At 41.3% G+C, this 18963-nt stretch overlaps 1 protein-coding gene across 4 annotated transcripts in view; it reads right to left on the reverse strand.

Moving 5' to 3' along the window:
• Lin9 (lin-9 DREAM MuvB core complex component) overlaps positions 1 to 18963 on the reverse strand; it is a 52443-nt gene that overhangs the window by 9591 nt on the left and 23889 nt on the right. For all 4 annotated transcript variants that reach the window (XM_028865443.1, XM_037211187.1, XM_037211186.1 and 1 more), the window contains 5 exons: positions 16571 to 16728; positions 12085 to 12218; positions 10833 to 10952; positions 10482 to 10583; positions 4540 to 4620 (listed from right to left, as the gene is read on the reverse strand). In XM_028865443.1, coding sequence (XP_028721276.1) covers positions 4540 to 4620; positions 10482 to 10583; positions 10833 to 10952; positions 12085 to 12218; positions 16571 to 16728 — 595 coding nt within the window. The remainder of the gene's footprint in view (positions 1 to 4539; positions 4621 to 10481; positions 10584 to 10832; positions 10953 to 12084; positions 12219 to 16570; positions 16729 to 18963) is intronic.

Below are 18963 nucleotides of genomic sequence, written 5' to 3' on the forward strand. Positions count from 1 at the left end.
AGTTAGAACAGGAACTTGGGAGGGGCAGCTCAGTGGTACGAGTGTAATGCCCTAGGTTTGATCATTGGCACTGAAGGAAAAAAGCAACTGTGTATTTTGAATCCCGTCACTAAGTATGTGTATCTCAAAGTTGTATGCCAAAACCAGGTATGAAAGAGCTCAGGCAGACTGCACGATTCTATTTATACAGAATTCTAGAAAATATAAACTAATCTTAACCCATGATGACAGGTAGCATATCAATGGCTGCCTAGAAATCAAGGAGAGATTACCAAAGGAAATTTTAGAGTAGCAATAAACAATTTTCTTTTTTAGCAGTGCATATGGTAATGGGTTCACAGGCATATGATCACATTGTAATTTCAAGCAAGTACAGCTGACTGAGCATCAATTCTATCTCAGTAAAATTAGACACAACAGCCATGTAGTGGTGGCGCACGCCTTTAATCCTAGCACTCGGGAGGCAGAGGCAGGAAGATCTCTGTGAGTTCGAGGCCAGCCTGGTCTAGAGAGTGAGTTCCAGGACAGCCAAGGCTATACAAAGAAACACTGTCTCAAAAAACAAAACAAACAAACAAAAATTAGGGAAACGAATGATAAGGAAACCCACCTAGGCCAATGAGGAGAACACCAACATCCTATATCCTACCTGTGCTGTTATTCCATTTTCTCTCTGCCGCCATTACCACATTACCATAAAGTTAGTTTTGTATTATCTTTATTTCATAAACTATGGCAAAACAGGATATATCATTTGCTTTCTGCTCTTTTTGCGAAAGCATCATGATATGCAGCTGTAGGAAGTCAGAGCTCATTATAGAAAGCAGGGGTCCTGAGGTCGTCAGTGAGCCTCCCCCCTCTCCCTCCTAAGCACTAGAAAGAGGGCTTGAGCCCCCACTGGTGAGATTCATCTCCCACTGCAAATATGCATATTAGTTCATCTGCTGCTATACAGTACAGCATGCTGTGCTCTACTTGCTTGTATCTGGGCTGCTTCGAATATAAGCTACTATCAGCACTACTGTTGTGAACACTTTACATACATATGGCTAGTTTTAATGGATAAAATTATCCGGAGTCGTGGGTTAGGAAATTTTAACTTGTCAAATTTTCACCCATCTTTAGTATTAAGTCTTTAATAGACATACATGTTGACAAAACACCCATACACATGAAATAAAAACAAAGTTTTAAAATAAAATAAATGAAATCTTTAAAAGAGCATGAATGGTGTCTGTGTACTCCATTACTCTGAGCATTAACATAGTTGAGCATCAGTTTTTTGAAAAAGTCTCACTTATCAACCCCAATCCTCCTGCCTTCGCCTCTGTGCTATCATTATAGGTGTATGCTACCACACCTTGCTGCCAAGTTGAGTATCGTACAGACATTCTGGAGGTATGTTTGAATATCTTTCTGTGTAAAAACTCCTGTTGTCCACTGGGCTGCACATCTTTTTCTTACTGTGCACAGCTGTAAATGTTTCCTCTGACCCTGTGGTTTGCCTTTTAGTTTCTGTTCTTGTGTCTTCTGTTCAAAGATACTTAATTTCAATGTAGGTTAACTTATCAATCTTTTCCTTTATGGCGACTGTTTTCTGTATTGACTTAGTCTAAGGAGTCCTTACTCTAAAGTCATAAATATAATTGCTTACAGTCTCTTAAATTTTCATAGCTCCACTTTCCATTTCTAGATTTAAACCCCCAGCCATTTCATCTCCAGGACACAGTAATGGCTGAACCCCCAACCCCCCAAACCTGTTCCGACAGCCAGTTAACTCACTGCCACTGTTCCAAAGACGCCTTTCCCTACTGTGTCAACCACCTGTCATGAAGTCATGTGTCTGCATGCTGTCTGTCAGTCTGTCCGTCTCCCAGCACTGTCACGGTCAGTTACTCCAGTACTGTCACGTTGTTCAGTTTTTCCAGGTACTATGGGGTCCACTTGCTCTACTACCGTGGCATGTACGTCTCTGTACCATGTCTGCCTAGTGTCCGGGAAGGTCCGAAGAGTTACAGATGGTTCTGAAGCACCATGTAGGTGACAGGAATCAAATCCAGACCCTCTGGAAGAGCAGCCAGTGCTCTTAACCACTGAGCAATTTCTCCAGCCCCAGATAATTTTAATATGCTTAAGACATATTTGAATAATCTAAAACAGAAAAGACATATTGAAGTTAACGAGCTCAAACTTTCACTAACTCACCATTACTATATAATTTGATCCAAAAAATCTAGTTCAAAGCTATACTCTGAAAAACTTCACCAAATTTTTTGGGGGGTTGGTACAAGGCTTGCTGCACAAGCCTAAGGGCCTGAAAGTGTATCCCCAGCACACACACTGCCTTGCAATACCAGCACTGGGTAGGCAAAGACAGGCAGGTCCCTGGGATTAGTCGGCCTACGTGAATCCATAAGCTCCAGATTCACTGAAAGACCAGACCCTATCTTCAGACAGACAATACTGTGGAGAGTGACTGAGGAAGATACCTCACATTGGACTCTGGTCTTCAAACGTGCATGTATATGTATGTGCACATACATGTGGACATGAACAGACATACAACACATACCTACACACAGTCCAAAACAATTTTTTTTTTTGCTGAGTGAAAAGAAAACTTGAACAGATTTTCTTTGTAAGAACATATACTTTGAACAAAGTACTATGTCCAATCCTTTTGAGGTGAAAAATAGTGAAATACTCAAATTACTTGGTAAAATTAAAAATAAACCAACTTTTAACTTAAATTACTGAAAAAAGATTAAATATTTGTGAGTTGTAGAGGCTAGATGAGGACAGGGTAGATAAAAATCACTACTAGTTAGTATTACAACACCTGGTTAGAAATAACTGACATTTAGTGGGGTTTTGTTTCGTTTGTGTTTTTGGTCTTTCGAGACAGAGTTTCTCTGTGGAGTCCTGGAACTCAAACTGTAGACCAGGCTGGCTTTGAACTCAGAGATCTGCCTGCCTCTGTCTCCCAAGAGCTGAGATTAAAGGCCTGTGTCACCACAGTCCAGCTAGTTTAGTGTTTTCTACCTTAAGTTCCTTTACAGAAAAGGAAAGAAAAACACTTGAATATACCTTTGATACTTTTAGTGTGCACTGCCTAAAAAAAAAAAAAAATCAGTACAATTAGCAGAGTATTGAACAATTCAGATGTTAGCTCTTTCATTACATATGAGGGTGAATAAGGATTTTCTTTTTTGGAAACATATACTATTCCATAAAAATTTAATAACTCTTGCTTTCTTTTATCTGAATCTAAGTTTGTGGGTTTATTTATTTATGTATACATGATAGTAACTGAACATCCATCTACTCACCCATCCTCCCATCCACCCACCCACCCCCACCCACCACCCACTCATTTCTGTTATGGTTTGAACCCAGGTCTCACTGAGCTATATACCCCAACCCCAGGTTTTATTTTCAATGCCTTGATATGAAAATATCTTGCTGGCTGTGGTTGCTCATATCTTTAATTCCAGCACTTGGAAGGCAGAGGCAGATGAATATCTGTGAGTTTGAGGCCAGCCTAGTCTATGAGGAGAGTTACTTTTTTTTTTTTTTTTTGGAGACAGGATTTCATTGCATAGCTTTGCGCCTTTCCTAGAACTCACTTGGTAGCCCAGGCTGGCCTCGAACTCACAGAGATCCGCCTGCCTCTGCCTCCCAAGTGCTGGGATTAAAGGCGTGCGCCACCACCGCCCCGTCGGAGAGTTACTTTTAAAGAGTATTTTTATGTAAATAGTTTACCTGAGTTCAGTTCTGAGCACCTGTGTTGGGCAGCTCACAACTACCTGTGATTGCAGCCTCAGGAGATCTGACAACCTGTGCTGGACTCCAGGGTATCAGTATGCATAAGGCATAGACTCACACAGATACAGACAATCTCAGAAAACCCAACACCTCTACTAATTCTTTCTTACAAATAAAATTCACTCAATGTTTTGGACTTATCTGATTAATAAAATCTTTGTCAAGTTAACGTAAGTATGACGACTTAGCTACCTTATTCTGAAGCACCTTTAAAAAGCTGTCATTAAATCTTCTTTAGTAAGATGCATTGATTAGCATATATGATTCTACACTCATATAAATCATCCACGAAGCTAATCCATCCATGAACCCTATGCAACTGGGTAGCCACTGGCCTAATGGGTAAGGGACTTATTACACTGTGATTTACTGGAGTGTACTGACTATAGTAAGGAAAAGTGAAATCAAGTAATGACTTAAAGTAATATTTATTGCAAGCCAGGTGTGGCGGCACAGGCCTGCAGTCCCAGCACCAGGAGGCAAATGCAGGAGGCCTTCCAGAAGCTGGAAGCCAGCCTGCTCTATACAGTACACTTCAGGCCAGCCAGGGAAACACAGCAAGACCTGGTTTCAGAACAAAAACAAAGAGGCCTCAAAGGTTTTTCCAGAAGGTATTAAAAAAAAAAAAGAGAGAGAGAGAGAGAGATTAGAAGACCCTACCATTTTAAAATTAGACAAGTATAAACAAAGGGAGACAAATCCTCAAACCCTTACCAGTTTTTCTGCTTCTGTGTTCATTTCCCTTAATTTCTTGATGTGTTCTTTTTTAATCATGAGAATTTTTGATAATTTAGTCTGTAGACAAAAGAGAAATGTTTTGGAGTAAATAGAGACATTCAGGTATATCTGAATATATATTTTCAGTTTTCACTAATATGTTCTGATGGTACATTTTAGTCTCAATATAATTATGGCAAAGCATCTTATTTTACACACATGAATAGTAAGTAAAAGTAATAGCTGAAACTCAGCATAGAACATATACTCAGGATACTGAGGGAGGAGGACCACAAATTTAGGCCACCTGAGGCTATAAAACAAGCTCCAGGACAGCCTCGTCTACATAATGAGATGCTGACTTGGGAAAGAAAATATTACTTTAACATCTACTGTAACTAGAGGTGGTGAGATGTGTTACCATGCCTGACCACCTAAGTTTGATTCCCTGTACCCACATGGGGGAAGGTGAGAACTAACGTTTTTGTTTTTGTTTTCAAGACAGGGTTTCTCTGTGTAGCCCTGGCTGTCCTAGAACTCATTATGTAGACCAGGCTGGCCTCAAACTCAAAGATCTGCCTGGCTCTGCCTCTTGAGTGCTGGGATTAAAGGTGTGTATCACCACCGGACAAAAAACTAACCCCTCAGTGGGCAGTGGCGTATGCCTTTAATCCCAGCACTCGGGAAGCAGAGACAGGCGGATCTCTGTGAGTTCGAGGCCAGCCTGGCCTACAGAGTGAGATCCAGGACAGGCACCAAAACCACACAGTGAAACCCTGTCTCAAAAAACAAACAAACAAACAAACAAAAACCTAACCCTCCAAAGTTGTCTTCTGATCCCTAAAAACACAACATGGTGTATGTGCCAACTCCCTGAGTAAAATAAATGAATTTGTACAAAAATGTCTTTGTTAAAGGAAAAAGGGGAGGGAAGAAAGAACTACTACTACTACTACTAATAAAACAAATACAAATACAAAATGTGGATGAGCTCTGTCACATACAGTGACTTCTGCACATGTATATAGCCATGTGGCTACTTTCAGAGTTAAAATAATTGGGTCATGGGGGTAAGGGGAGGGCGTGGGAGGGGGGAGAATAGGGGAACCCATGGCTGATATGTAGAACTGAATGATATTGTAAAATAAAAAATATATATCACAAAAAAAATAAATAAAAAATAATTGGGTCATTGAGATGGCTCAGTGGGTAAAGATGCCTGCTATCAAACCTAGGGACCAGAGTTCAATCCCCGGAACCCACATGTTGAAATGAGAGAACAGACTTCCCAAAGTTATTTGCACTATGACACACGGTGTACTCATCTACCCATCTCTAGTCCACATGAAATAAAAATGTGATGATAAATCATTTAAAATCTACTGTAATTAGGATATATTAAAAGGATTAAGGAGTCCACCTGGGAAACTCAGGGACAAAGTTCGGAGCCCTACTCGTATACTCCCGTCTCTCTGGTTCTGTGGACAGGCCCACCGGCGGGTCAGGCTCTGGAAGTGTGCCTCTCTGGTTCCCTAGTGTCCCTGCCCCAGTGAAGGCAGTTGAACAACTAACTCCAGCTGCTAGGCTCAACTGTGCAAGTTTCCCAGGCAAGATGAAGACTTGAAATAATCGGTCTGCAGAAGGTTCTCATGACTCCAGGACAACAGTAAATAAGTACAAATCCCTTCAGACACAAAGTCTATTTCTTTCTGCAGTCAAACCTTGCAGACATTTCCCAAGCTTCTTTGCCTGAACCAGAAAGTATTCAAGAGAACTGCATACGAAGCCTGTACAAGGCTCCCTGTAACAACCTCCACTTCTGCAACCCTAGACATTTGCTACTTCTCTGTATTTGCATGGGTTTCTACTTCACAGAAGTGACTAGTTTATGCACTGGCAGAAAACATAAAATAGTATAACAGTTTTATAAAAAGTCAATCTGAGCCGGGCGGTGGTGGCTCACTCCTTTAATCCCGGCACTCGGGAGGCAGAGGCAGTCGGATCTCAGTGAGTTTGAGGCCAGCCTGGTCTACAGAGTGAGATCCAGGACAGCCAGGACTACACAGAGAAACCCTGTCTCAAAAAACCAAAAAAACAAACAAACAAACAAAAAAATCAATCTGAATAGCGTTCACAGCTCAAAATGAACAATTTGTAGACCAATAGGATCAAAAACTGCTGAGAAGAGAAACACGAAAGTTCTTAAAATCCTTTTTTGTTTGTTTGTTTTTCAAGACAAAGTTTCTCTGTGTAGTTTTGGTGCCTGTCCTGGATCTCGCTCTGTAGACCAGGCTGTCCTCAAACTCACAGAGATCCGCCTGGCTCTGCCTCCCGAGTGCTGGGATTAAAGGCCTGCGCCACCACCACCTGGCCTAAAGTTAAAGATCCTTAAGTTCATAGTGATATTTTTAAAAACATTAAGCAGCTTAAGTAAGCAGTACTATGGTCTTTGGTTGCTCTACTACTGGCATGTAAGTCTGTGCACCATGAGCATGCCTGGAGCCCAGGAAGGTCAGAAGAGGGTGTCAGATCCCATGGAACAAGATGACTTTAGTCACCAAACTCAGTTTGTGAACCAGGAAGCAAAGAGAAAGCATCAAACATTTATCCTGTATTTCTAAGCAATTTACACCATTAAGTAACCAAATAACATATTAGGGAAACACTTTATTCTATCCCTCAAGGATGGTCTTGCCATGTAGCCCAGGCTGGCCTGGACTTGTTCGGTAAACCAGACTGGCTTAAAATTCAGTGGTGCTCCTGCCTCTGTCTCCTGAGTGCCAGGAATTGCAGGCATGCACCTCCATGCCTGGTGATGCTTTTCTTATACAATTATTTCAGCTAACGAGCAAAGAAAGAAAACAGAATGAAATGAGCATCTCAACAACCTTTTAAAATAAAAACCTAATGATTTATTTTTAATTTAAATTTTTTATTATTTTATGTGTGTCAGTGTTTTGTCTATATGTATGTCTATGTCCCACATGTGTGCAGCACCTGCAGAGGCCAGAAGAGGATGTTGGAAGCCCTGGAACTGGAGTTACACATGACTATGAGTCTCCATGTAGGTACTGAACCTTGGTGTGGTGATATTGTGCTCCCCAATATGCTGTGCACAGGGGTCAGAAAACAGAACAGCCACTATAGGTTTAGGCATAAACCACATAGGTTTAGGCAGTGGTAGCACACGCTTTTAATCCTAGCATTCTGGAGGCAAAGATCCATCTGGATCTCTATGAGTTCAAAGCCACACTGGAAATAGCCAGGCATAGTGACACACGCCTTTAATCCCAGGAAGTGATGGCAGGAAGCAGAAAGGTGTATAAGGTGTGAAGACCAGGAATTAGAACCTGGTTAAGCTTTTAGCTTTTAGCAGCCGTTCAGCTGAGATCAATTGATGAGGATTCAGAGGCTTTCAGTCTGAGGAAACAAGATCATATGAGGAATTGGCAAAGTGAGGTTAGTATGGCTTGTTCTGTTTCTCTGATCATTCAGCATGCACTCCAATATCCGGCTCTCGAGGTATTATTAACAAGACCCTTTAAGATTGGTGCTACACCGTGGTCCTCTGCAGAAGCAGGAGCGTTCTTAACCACTGAACCCTCTCTCTGGACCCCATATTTGCAACTGTTAAGTCTCAACCCCTGGGGCAAATGGCTGAGGTGCCAATTTAACATATCAAAGTGGACACTGGCCGCCAGGTTCTCCCTGCATCCCACAGTTCCTACATGTTACCGAGTCCTTCTGGCTGGTGTACCCCATAACAGGTAAGGGTTGAGGGGTGCTGAGAGAACCTGATAGCCAGGTTCGCTTTGATGTTAATGGGCATCTCAGCCATTTGTCCTGGGGTTTGAGACCTAACAGCAATATATTGAATGAATGAATAACTCATCAGTGACAGCCAGCCAATGAAATGTCACAGACTTATGGAAAGTACAACACCCAGGAGCTGGGGATGTTGTTCAACAGGTACAGTGCTTTCCTAGTGTTTGTGGGTTAAATTCCCAGCATCACATACATCTGGCACTGTAGTCTGCAACCCCAGCACTTTGGAAGTGGAGACAGGAAGATCAAGGTCATCCTTGGCTACATAGCAAATTCCAGCCCAGCCTAAGATACATGTGGACTTCATCTCAAAACAAACAAAAAACAAAAAAAGGAAAGAGAGAGAGAGAGAGAGAGAGAGAGAGAGAGAGAGAGAGAGAACGAGAACAGCATTTATCTAAAAATCAGCCAAAGGGTGTATGTATGTGTGGGGGAGCCACAAACCTAACCAAACCTCTAGATTCCATTATCAACTTACTCAGACACAAAAACCTAAAAACCTGCACATACATCTTTAGGGTAGAATCAGAATTTACAATTGCCAAAACCTGGAAGCAATCAAGACATTTTTAGTGAGTGAATGGATAGATCCATGGCAGCACATCCACACAATAACACTATTATTCAGTGCTACAAGAAGATGAGATGTCAAGCCATCAGAAGACACGGAAGAAACATAAGCACATATTCTGCCCACCCTTTCTCTCAGGCACAGGCATATTTCAGGATATGAAACACAATCCCAGCACTAAATAGATGACCTAACACCCCAAATCCCTTAAGACTGAGCTGTTAGAAGGGGAGAGGGGGCCGGGCGGTGGTGGCGCACACTTAATCCAGCACTGGGAGGCAGCGGATTCTGTGAGTCAAGACCAGACAAGTGAGTTCAGAAAGAAAAGTATACAGAGAAAGCGTTCGAAAAACAAAAAAAAAAAAAAAGAAGGGGAGAAGAGTTATCACTGTCCTCCAGTGCTGACCCCAGGAGGTGAAGCCCTGGCAGTTCAAGTATTCTAGGGAGATACTTGCAACCCTCCCTCTGCCTACCAGACTACTGAACCAGAGACCATAAAACAGTGGAGCCAGCCGGCAGTGGCACATACCTTTAATCTCAGCACTCAGGAGGCAGAGCCAGGTAGATCTGTTAGTTCGAGGCCAGCCTGGGCTACAGAGCGAGATCCAGGATAGGCACCAAAAGCACACAGAGAAACCCTGTCTTGAAAAACCAAACCAACTAAACAAACAAACCAACAAAATAACCCCAAAAAACAAACAAACAAACAAACAACAACAGCGGAGAATCAAAACTTCCACAGGATTCAGCATGCTGAGAAAGGGAAAGCCTAAGAAGACCCGGAGCCAGTGGGCTATGTAGGGGAAGAATTCTCCACAGCTCTGATGACTGATCTCACAGTAACATTACCAGACACATTTCCCCTGGCTTTAGTTTCCTCTTTTCTTTCCTTCCTTCTTTTTTTTTTTCCAAGATAGAGTTTCTCTGTGTATCTCTGGCTGTCCTCGAACTCACAGAGATGCCCTGCCTCTGCCTCCTGAGTGCTCTACCGCTCAGCTAGTTTCACCTTTTCTACAGAACAGTACCACCGCTTCAGAAAGGGCACAAAGAAAGGAGGAGTCTTTCCCAGGTTTGCCCAAAGTATAAACAAACCCATGTGTGCTCCTTCATCAGTCCATTCCTTTTCCTTTTTTCAATACAGAGAATCTAGGCAGAGGTCAGCAGTTAACCACAACAAACAGAGTTTGTCCAAACCCCTAAAAGACTCAAAAGCAACAGTGAACCTTGCTACCCTCTAGTTTCGGGTGACACTGAAATAATATAGGCTCACTGGCTGTAACAAACGCACCACTCTGGTGAAGGACATGACACATGTGTGAGGCAGGAGGATTATGTGAAAAATCTTTATAGTCCTCTCAACGTCTTTCTGCACCCTCCCAGAAAAAGCCCCCAAAACAAAACGAAAGCACCCACAAAAATCCAATACACAAGCACAATAACCACGTCAGTGCAGCAGATGGGGGGCGGATGCACGGGGCTCCCTGGGCTCCCATCCTCCTGGGTATTTCCTTCAGACTGTTGCAAGGGACAAGTCTTGACTCACCACCTGGATGAGGAATTCTACTGGAAAGCCTCCTAACGTCTCCGTGTCAGAGCCAGAGATTTTACTTCTCCAAGGTGACTGTCCTAATAAAGGATCACTATCCTGTGGGACAGAAGGAATCATCTAATCAATGCCAGCATCTTTAGAGAAAGTGAAAGTTGTTTAATTAAAATTACATTAAATCAATAACAAAGAAAATATTTCCAGCAACTATTTACTGATTTAAATATCAGTTAAAATAATACAGACATCAGTAGCTCAAGTCCTGAAGTAGTTGTCATGTGTCTTCATGAGAACACAGTTGATATTTGCAATAGTCGCCACTACTGAGGGCATTCCTGTATTACTTACTGTAATTGGTGACTGGAGAGGAGGGGTATAATGTAACCGTGGAGGAGTCATAAAAAACCGAGAAGGCCGCTGTTTTTGTCCAAAGGCAGCAATTGGCATTGTCTCATGAGGTTCATTACTCTTTGGGAAAAGAGAATAATGCATAAAATTTGGAGAATTTGTAGACACTGTATATCAACTTGAAATACAGCATCTCACCAGTCCAGATTGCAGTTACAGTTTTAAAATTAATTAATTTATTTAGCAGTTTTTAGGGCCTTTCACATGCTAGGCAAGTACTATCACTGAGCTGTATCTCCAGCAGTTATTTTATTTATTAAAAAAGCATGTAAGGCTGGGGATGTAGTTCAGTAGTATAGTGATCACTAAGCCCTGGATTCGATCCAAAGTACACTTGAGAATGTGAACACGAATACACACACACACACACACACACACACACACACACACACACACACACACTTTCCACATTACAAAATCAAGACTGATAAGTACCTCAGCAGGTTAATGTGTATTAGAACATCAAAAGACCTAGATTCTAGTCTCCATTTATTTGACTGACAAACAAAACCCAGATTCAGGGCCCTGAATAAGTTGATGAATTACGGCAATTTATCATGCAAAAAGTGAAGGTATTGGGCTAGTCAGTGGGTACAGGTACCTACCACCAAGCCTAATGACCTGAGTTAAATTCCTGGGACCAAAATGGTGGAAGGAGATCACTGACTCCCACAAGTTGTACTTTGACCTCCAAACAAGTGTTGTGCTATGTGTGAGCCCGAGCACAAGCATCACACACACATCACACACACACAAAATAAATAAAAATGTAATTTTAAAAAGCGAAGGCATTGATTCTACATAAATGTAGAATAAAACAGGAGAAAAATACTGAAAGTCCAAGGGGTTACTTCATATTTTAAATTTAGGACTGACTATACCTTAACTTCATGGCTAGAATGAAAATGTGTAAATTCCAAGATTACTTAGTCAGAAACAATCATTCTGTTACAGTAAAGTACTGTGTGGGTAAAGCACAAGGGAGGGACCCTAGCTTTGGAAATGAGACTTAATACAGTTCTCCTCCAGACATGTAGTACACAGGGTTGGGAAATCCTAAGCATCTCTTTGAATTGAAACCTTGATTCTCTAATAAAAGACAATTTATAAGATAATACTAAAATAATTAAAAGGCACAAAATACAAATATACTACAAAACATTTTAGTTAAGTTTAATAAAATATCACTCACAAGAACTTCATAGTCAGGAATGGTGTGAGTCCCAAGCCCTGTCCTATCGAAAGTCACTCTGTAAGTAGCATTTAGAGTGTCCACAGCATCTATCTGACCAGTGAACAGACCATCATGAACACCACGTAACCGTGCTGAGAAAAGAAACAAGGGCATTATCATATTTAGTACATGCAAAGAATTGCCAAATAAACTGTTCTAAGCATGTAGTTTAAACCATTAAAAATACAGTGTCACTGTCTTCTAATTTTAACATTGCTGTGTACTTTATTTTAGGATTAGAGAATTAACAAAGCTTTTTAGAAAAAAATAAATTGAAATGATTCTTAATTTGACATATAAATGAAATCATATAGCTACCAAACAGATTAAATAAAGATCACCATTTAGAATATTGAATACCTAAAAAACTAACAAAAGGACTCTGGATATCATACTTTTTGTTTGTTTTTTTTGAGACAGGATTTCTCTATGTAGCTCTGGTTGTCTGGAACTCATTCTATAGACTAGGCTGGCCTTGCACTCACAGATATCTACCTGCCTCTGCTTCTGGAGTGCTAGGATTAAAGATGTGTGCTACCACCCTGGCTGGATATCAAACTTTTAAGTGACACATTAGTAGTAGTTTATTTTCAACTTTATTTTATAATTTATTTTTATTTTATGTACATTGCTGTTTTGCCTGCATGTATGTCTGTGTGAGGGTTACAGACAATTGTGAGCTGCCATGTGGGTTCTGGAAATTAGAGACTTGGGTCCTCTGGAAGAGCAGCCAGTGTTCTTAACCACTGAGCCAGCTCTCCAGCCCTTATTCTCGACTTTAAATAGGGTCTTGTGTATATCCCAGGCAACACTGAACTACAAGACAGCCAAGGATAACCTTGACTGATCCTCCCGCCTCTACTTTTATGTCACTGACACTTAAAGTCCAGTCTGAAATGACACCAGGCGTCCACATAAATTCTTTAGCATATGTGAAAATCACGAGGACAATGGCACTTAAGTTTTTACAGTAGGCAAAATTTAAAGTTTATACTGGCTTATATATATAATATTTAATAAAACACATAAATAAACAAGTTAAGCTATTTAAAATAAAAAGGATTGCTTGACAGAAACACAATTGCAGGAGACAAAGACATTCTTCTGTCTGGCAGATCAATAACGAGAACAGTAAACAGGAACACAGAGGAGACTGTAGAAAAGCCAACCTAACACGCATGCGCAGAGAAGGACTTCTAGAAATGGCGGCAGAAAGAAGCTGGGATTTCTTTTCCACATAAGACAACTGTAACCTGGACAAGACTGACAAAAATAACTATTCAGTGTGATGGAAATGGACCAAATGCAGAAAAGAAATAGCCTTGGAGCCAAGTACTATGGTACATATCTATAATACCTGTACCCAAGAGACTGAGGCATAAAGTTTGTGAGGCCAGCCTGAGCTACACAGCAAGCCTTGTCTCAAAAAAAAAAGTGCTGTTCAAAGAGTTCTAGAGTTGAGTGTAGTAGGACAGGAGGTCAGCGGCCTTTCTGCATGAATGAGGCTAGCCCACACTCCCACCACTGCCATCAAAGTGACTGGAAAGAACGGTTTATTAGTGCAGCCAGGTCATAGAACCATCAGGGTTCGTACCGAAAGGGAAGGACCCGATGAGACTCTAGCAGTCATGGCAGACTCAGTCAGGGAAGAACAGGAGAACACCACCGTTTTCTAAGCTCAGCATGTTGTCCTTGTGGAGATGAGTGGCCAGCTAGCTAGCATGTGGCAGGGAGAACCCAGAAACTAGGGAGATGTAAAGGCTGAAATAAGTTCTCATTCATCTCTAGCTAACTGGGAAATGATGCAAATGAGCAGGAAAGAACCTAGAGAGCCTGCAGAAAGTAGAAGTTAAAGAAGACTTGAAAACCAGCAGCAACTTTGCACAAATCAGTGTGAGGTCTTTCAAATCTCTGCACACATTGTAGGCTCACCACTGAACTATATAGACATAGGGGTCACACCTTGGGAATCCAGATTAAAATAAGCATAAAAATGGAGAAGACACAATACTAGAGAGATGGCTCAATGGTTGAAAGCACGGATTCTAGAGGACTCAAGTTTGATTGCCAGCATCCCACGTGGTTGCTCACAGCCAATCCTTCACTCCAGTTCTAGGGGATCTGATGCCCTCTTCTACTTCTGAGGACATCGCACACACTTGGTACACAGACATACATGTGGGCAAAAGAATCACACACATTAAATCATAATGAAAGAAAGAAAATGGAAAAGACAGACCAGTAGTCGCAAAGGCAAGCCACTATAGCAAATTTAACCACACTGTAAGACAACAATAGAGTTACCATAGTATCATGTCTTCAACCAAAAACTAAGAGATATATTAACTAGGAAATATGATTCTAACTCAGGAAAAAATATATAGCAAGGAAGAAGCAGTGAATATATGTGAATATAATAAAAATATACTGTACGTATGTATAAAATTCTCAGAGAATAAAAATAAAAGTGTATATATAGTGGGGCTGGAGAGATGGCTCAGTGCTTAAGAGCACTTGCTGCTCTTGCAGAAGAACCAGGTTTGGTTCCCAGCACCTACATCGTGGCTAACAACTGTCTATAACTCTAGTCTCAAGTGATCCAATGTTCTCTTCTAGACGCTGATGGAGCTGGAAGATCTCTCCAGTCCTGCCCATCCCTGCAGGCCGCAGCTGCTTATAGAATAATCATTCACAGGCTTGCTACTAATTGCAAATGCTATGGCCTACTGGCTCAGGTTTCTTGCTAGCTAGCTCTTACAACTTAACCCATCTCTATTCATCTATGCACTGCCATCTGGCTTCATGGCTTACTGGTTCTTTCACATCTTGCTTCTCCTGGTGGTGGCTCAAAGCACCTCCTGACTCTACCCTTCCTCTTCCTGGCATTCTTAGTTTGCCTGCCCTGCCTATACTTTCTGCCTGGCTACTGATCAGTCAGCATTTTATTAAACAGTTCCAGTGACAAATCTTTACAGTGCACAAGCGCATTATCCCACAGCACTCTGAGGATACTAGACACAGACATACATGCAGACAAAACATGCATACACACATAATAAAATTTGCAGTTCTGGTCTTATTTTTTCCTCCCAAGATGGGGGCTTTTCTGTGTGGCTGTCCTAGAACTCATCTAGACTAGGCTGGCCTCAAACTCAGAGATCTGCCTGCCTCTGCTGGGATTAAAGGCGTGTGTCACCATGCCAGGTACAGTTCTGGTCTTTGAAGCTAGGTCCTTATGCATGCAAGACAAGTGCTCTACCACATATTACAGCCTGAAATGTGACATTTTCATTTTATTTTCCTCTTTGCTATAACTGAAGTGAGTATGCAGAATCTCACCTATAAAATCAACAAATCTTGTATCTTACAAAAAAAATTTTGAGGGGGTTGTTTTTTTGTTTTTTGTTTTTTTAAACAAGGTCTATGTAACCCTGCCTGTCTTAGAACTCAAGACCTGCTTGCCTCTGAGTATTAGAGTTAAAGCAGGTGTGTGTCGTCACCACCACCTGCTTAACTGTGTGAAGTGAGGTAGGTAGTGCTCTATGTTACCTCTAGCTGGCACTGATGCAAGCATCCTGCTCTGGATTCCAGCATAGCTAAGTCTTCAGGTGTGTGCCACCACACACTGCCTCCACCTTATAGTTTTGAACAAACAGCCTACTGAATAACTTAGTTTTATTCAATTATTAGAAATCGATTATTTCTAGACCCAAATATAACAAGAACAATGCTGCTTGTGAATTAACTAGATAAGGCTGGTTAGGAAACAGACAGTGTAGAAGCAAGATAGAATAATTTTAAAAATTTAAATGTATATAAGCTATACTTATTCCAATGAAACTTATATTTCATCTTTATAGCAGTTTGCTTTATTTTTTACTTCTTTCTTTCTTTTTTGAGGTTCTGGGGATTAAATTATTACTTGTGCTAGAGAAGCACTTTCGAGTAAGCTACATCCCTAACCCTTTTCTATTTTGAGACAAGGTCTTGCTATGTAGGTAGGCCAGGGTGACCTCAGCTTTCCATGGAGCAGGGATAATGGGCCTTTGCCACTATGCCTGGCTACTTTAGTTCACACTGTAGTAGATACTATTGAAGTAATATACACATCTTTAATGTACTTACTTTTATTTTCTGTAAATGAGTGTGTGCCCACATGCCTGTATGTGTATCACATGCATGACTGGTACCCTCAGAAGCCAGAAGTGGGCATCAGATCCCACTGGAACAGGTTGTAAGCTGCTGTGCAGGTGCTCGGAACGGAAGCCAAGATCTCTGCAAAAGCTGCAAGTGCTTTTAACCACTGAGCCAGCGCTTCAGTCCACTAGTATTTCTTCACTATAGTGAATTGCTAGAGAACCAGAGCTACACTTCCTAAATTTCTAATAGATGCAATCTTGGCTACAACTTGGAAGTGACTCATAATAACCTTATTTTCACTTACCTGTAACTTTGGTTCCAATGACCAAGGGTAGAGGAATTTCATCTGGGAGATCTTTGAATTGTGAAACATCTGCAACTTTCCTTTGTTGTAAGAGCCGGATTTTCTGCCGTTTCTGTTTTAATGCTGATCTCTCTTCCTCAAAAAATGCAGAAGAACATCTAGAATAAATTACACACATCATATAAACCAAGCCAGGCCAACTGTTATAGTACACACCTATTGTATTTATAGTAGGTGTATAAATGTAATAAACTGTTTAAGTGTATAATCAGATGAATTTTGAGGAGCTGGTGAGAAGGCTCAGTGTTAGGGTACTTGCTATGCAAGCAAGACTGAAGTCTGGACCCCCAGAACCTGTGTAAATGCTAGTTGGGCACGGAAGCCTGCCTTGAATTGTAACCTAGAAAGGCTGAGATGGGATCGAACTAGCTGGAGTCTCAAAGAATAAGGTGAGGCTGGATGCAGTGGCGCACGCCTTTAATGCCAGCATGCTGAGGCAGAGGCAGGTGGATCTCTGTGGGTTCAAGGCAGGTACTGTCAATCTTACTATTTTAATACTTCAGTTGATACTGATAAATGTTGTCCTTCATTTCTTTGTTTTTTTCAGACTCTCTTTACTTGACTTCCCCCTAGCAAATAAAACTTGGGGGAGGCGACCAGAGGGCGGGAGACAGTTCTCACTGTGTCACTCTCTGACCTGGGACTCACTATATGACCCATGCTAGCCTGGAGCTTAGAGATCTGCCACCACACCTTTATGCAAATATAAAATTTAGGATGAACTCATTGTAAAAACAAGCATGAGGAGGGGCTTGGTATGTATACTGATGCAGATCATCTTGTATTTGTCTGATATGTTCTAAGACCTAAGTTTGATCTCCAGCACAGAGGCTGAAAGGGGTGACTGATACTTTTACAGTGCTGTTTTAATTTATAGATTATTTTAAGATATTGAATTTTCCTTTCCAAGATCATGTCTTCTTCATATTTGTTCATGTGTCATGTTCTTTCCTGATAGTTTCACTTTTTTCCTTCCTTTTTATATTGTGACTAAATGGAATTTTTTTTTTTTTTTTTTTTTTTTTTTTTTTTTTTTTCGAGACAGGTTTTCTGCGTAGTTTTGTGCTTTCTGGAGCTCACTTGGTAGCCAGGCTGGCTCGAACTCACAGCGATCCGCCTGCCTCTGCCTCCCAAGTGCTGGGATTAAAGGCGTGCGCCACCACCGCCCGGCAAATGGAATTTTTAACATGTTTACATTTATTTATTTGAGTGTGTATACATGCACACGCACAGATACGGTATGGTGTGCAAGTGGAAATCAGAGCATAACTTATGGAGGTCTGTTCTTACTTTTCACTGCTGCAAGCCACAAAAATATACAAAGTAGGATTTCAGCTGATTATGACAAAGCTAATACCTGGAAGAAGCCAAGGGCCTTCCAGAGGTCAAGCTGAGGCTCAAGAAGTCTTGGTGATATTGGCTTTTGATTACTAGCCGTTTTCTGCTATGAACTTCTCGTGTGCTATTGTAGCCTTTCCATCGTTCATTGGGCACAATTTCCCCTCTACTAAAGGAATATTTAGATAACCTTCTGTGCAGTAATGCAGCTAGGATTCCTAATTACAGGCCCTTCTGTCATTATCTTCATTAGCAGCATCCAGCCAGGACCATCCCAGACAGGACAATCCCGGACTGACAAAAGTATCTTATCAGAACAGACTTAAGTGTCCAGACTGTTTGAGAAGGCCTAGCGGATGTGCTAATTAAGCTTAACTTTCTCCCTTTCCAAAGTCTTATCTCTAGTTTTAGATCCACCTTTAACTATTAACTCACAACTAAAGGGTTTCTACTTACAGGTACATCAAGCTGACTCAGGCTGCCCAGCCACCAAGAGCACTCCCCTGCCCTGCCAGAAAGCAGCAGCCAAGATAGCTTGGACAGATAAGGGGCCACAGGAAAACAAGGCAGTTTTATTTTCACTTGTCACTGATAGACTCCTAACACTTTACCTAACCACTTCTAAGAATACAGTTGAGCACATAAAATCCCCTCTGCTCAGATATTAACTGAATTTAGCTCTCAGTTGATTCTATTTCCCATTAGTCACTTCCTTTTTGGGCTGCAGATCATGGCTGGCAATTACTGCTCTTTTGTGTCGATCTTATTGCCCCTCTTTTTGACTCTGAGGGAATTCAAGCCTGGTGACCTTACTTTAACCAGAGCATTGCTATTGCATGGGTATATATAACTGTAAACCTCAGAGTCTTGGGAGGACTAGACAGAGAAGAGAAAAGAGAATGGAGGAACTAGATGGGTAAGAACTGGAGAGGAAAGAACTACATGGGAAAGAACTAGATTGAAGGGCTAGAAGAAAATATTAGAGGAATGAGATA

This window comes from Peromyscus leucopus, chromosome 15 (genome assembly GCF_004664715.2).
Source record: "Peromyscus leucopus breed LL Stock chromosome 15, UCI_PerLeu_2.1, whole genome shotgun sequence".
In the NCBI taxonomy this organism is placed as follows: domain Eukaryota; kingdom Metazoa; phylum Chordata; class Mammalia; order Rodentia; family Cricetidae; genus Peromyscus; species Peromyscus leucopus.